The sequence below is a fragment of the Limulus polyphemus genome, unplaced genomic scaffold (genome assembly GCF_000517525.1).
Source record: "Limulus polyphemus unplaced genomic scaffold, Limulus_polyphemus-2.1.2 Scaffold207, whole genome shotgun sequence".
In the NCBI taxonomy this organism is placed as follows: domain Eukaryota; kingdom Metazoa; phylum Arthropoda; class Merostomata; order Xiphosura; family Limulidae; genus Limulus; species Limulus polyphemus.
The window spans coordinates 762,686-763,726 of record NW_013665817.1 but is presented as its reverse complement, the minus strand read 5'-3'; the positions used below and the strand labels follow the sequence as shown (position 1 = coordinate 763,726).

Genomic DNA, 1,041 nt, shown 5'->3' with positions numbered 1-1,041 from the left:
TAGAATGTGAAAGATGGAGAAATATGCAACTGATCGGATGAGTTTGTTCCATATGATCATTATTGTAAGACTTCTAGAGTATTCTTCCGCCAATTAGATGTTAAAGGAATTGTAGGAATAAAAATAAAATATCTGAATTTCACTGCTAGGCTACTATTGTACTTTGAATTTTCAAGTACTATACAGATTATTTTGTACAAGGTTGGCCTAATCTAATACGATGAATTAGTGATTTGGGGATGAATTTACAAATTAGCCTTGAAGTAAAACGTTACGGAAAACGATAGCTTTCAGAGCATGGATGTACCTTACATCATGTGAATACATCGTTAGTATATATCAAAGCAATTGTACAGTATCGTATTTTACATCATGTTAGTACCTTAATACATTATCTTTATACTTGGTAATTCAGTAAATATGTCAGCTTAACTAACAGTAATATTTCTAGGCTCACTATTTATTTAATTTAATTGAAAGCTCATGAGATTACTATAAAAAAAAGCCTCACCTCGCTACTTTTGTTATGACATTTGTGAGTTCCTAAAAATGATTTCATCTGCCAATAGGTGACACTGAAGTTATTTAGTGGCCAAGGGTCATCGCACTGGTTCACGTCCATTTTTGTGACGTCGACATCAACACCCAGAACTCCGATCAAGCTTGATAATGTTTATCAAGTAAAGATTTGGATGAGAAAACATGAATAGGGAATTATATATTAATAGCTTCGTATTTCCTACATTAGCACATTTATAATACAGCTCAGTCAATAACACCGTTTGACTAGATGGTTAAAGAAAGAAAAGTTTATTTTTCTTTAGTGTTTCTAAATCTCCACTAGAGACAAGAAACTTATATAAGTCACATTTCTTCTAACAAAGCAAGCTAAAGCTCTGAACTTTATGAATTGTTACGACAGCGGAGGTCACGTGACGCTGGTAACACGTCATATTCTCGAAGCTTCGTGAAGCCTCGGGAGGTTACTAGATGTACGGTATTCTTTTATATAAGACGGTCAAGAAGTGACGGCAACAATGT

The 1,041-nt window shown here is 33.9% G+C and overlaps 1 protein-coding gene across 1 annotated transcript in view; it reads right to left on the bottom strand.

Moving 5' to 3' along the window:
• LOC111085026 (probable G-protein coupled receptor CG31760) overlaps nt 1-1,041 on the bottom strand; it is a 43,957-nt gene that overhangs the window by 1,218 nt on the left and 41,698 nt on the right. The window contains exon 5 of the mRNA XM_022381986.1: nt 512-662. Within this exon, the coding sequence (XP_022237694.1) occupies nt 512-662 (151 nt within the window). The remainder of the gene's footprint in view (nt 1-511; nt 663-1,041) is intronic.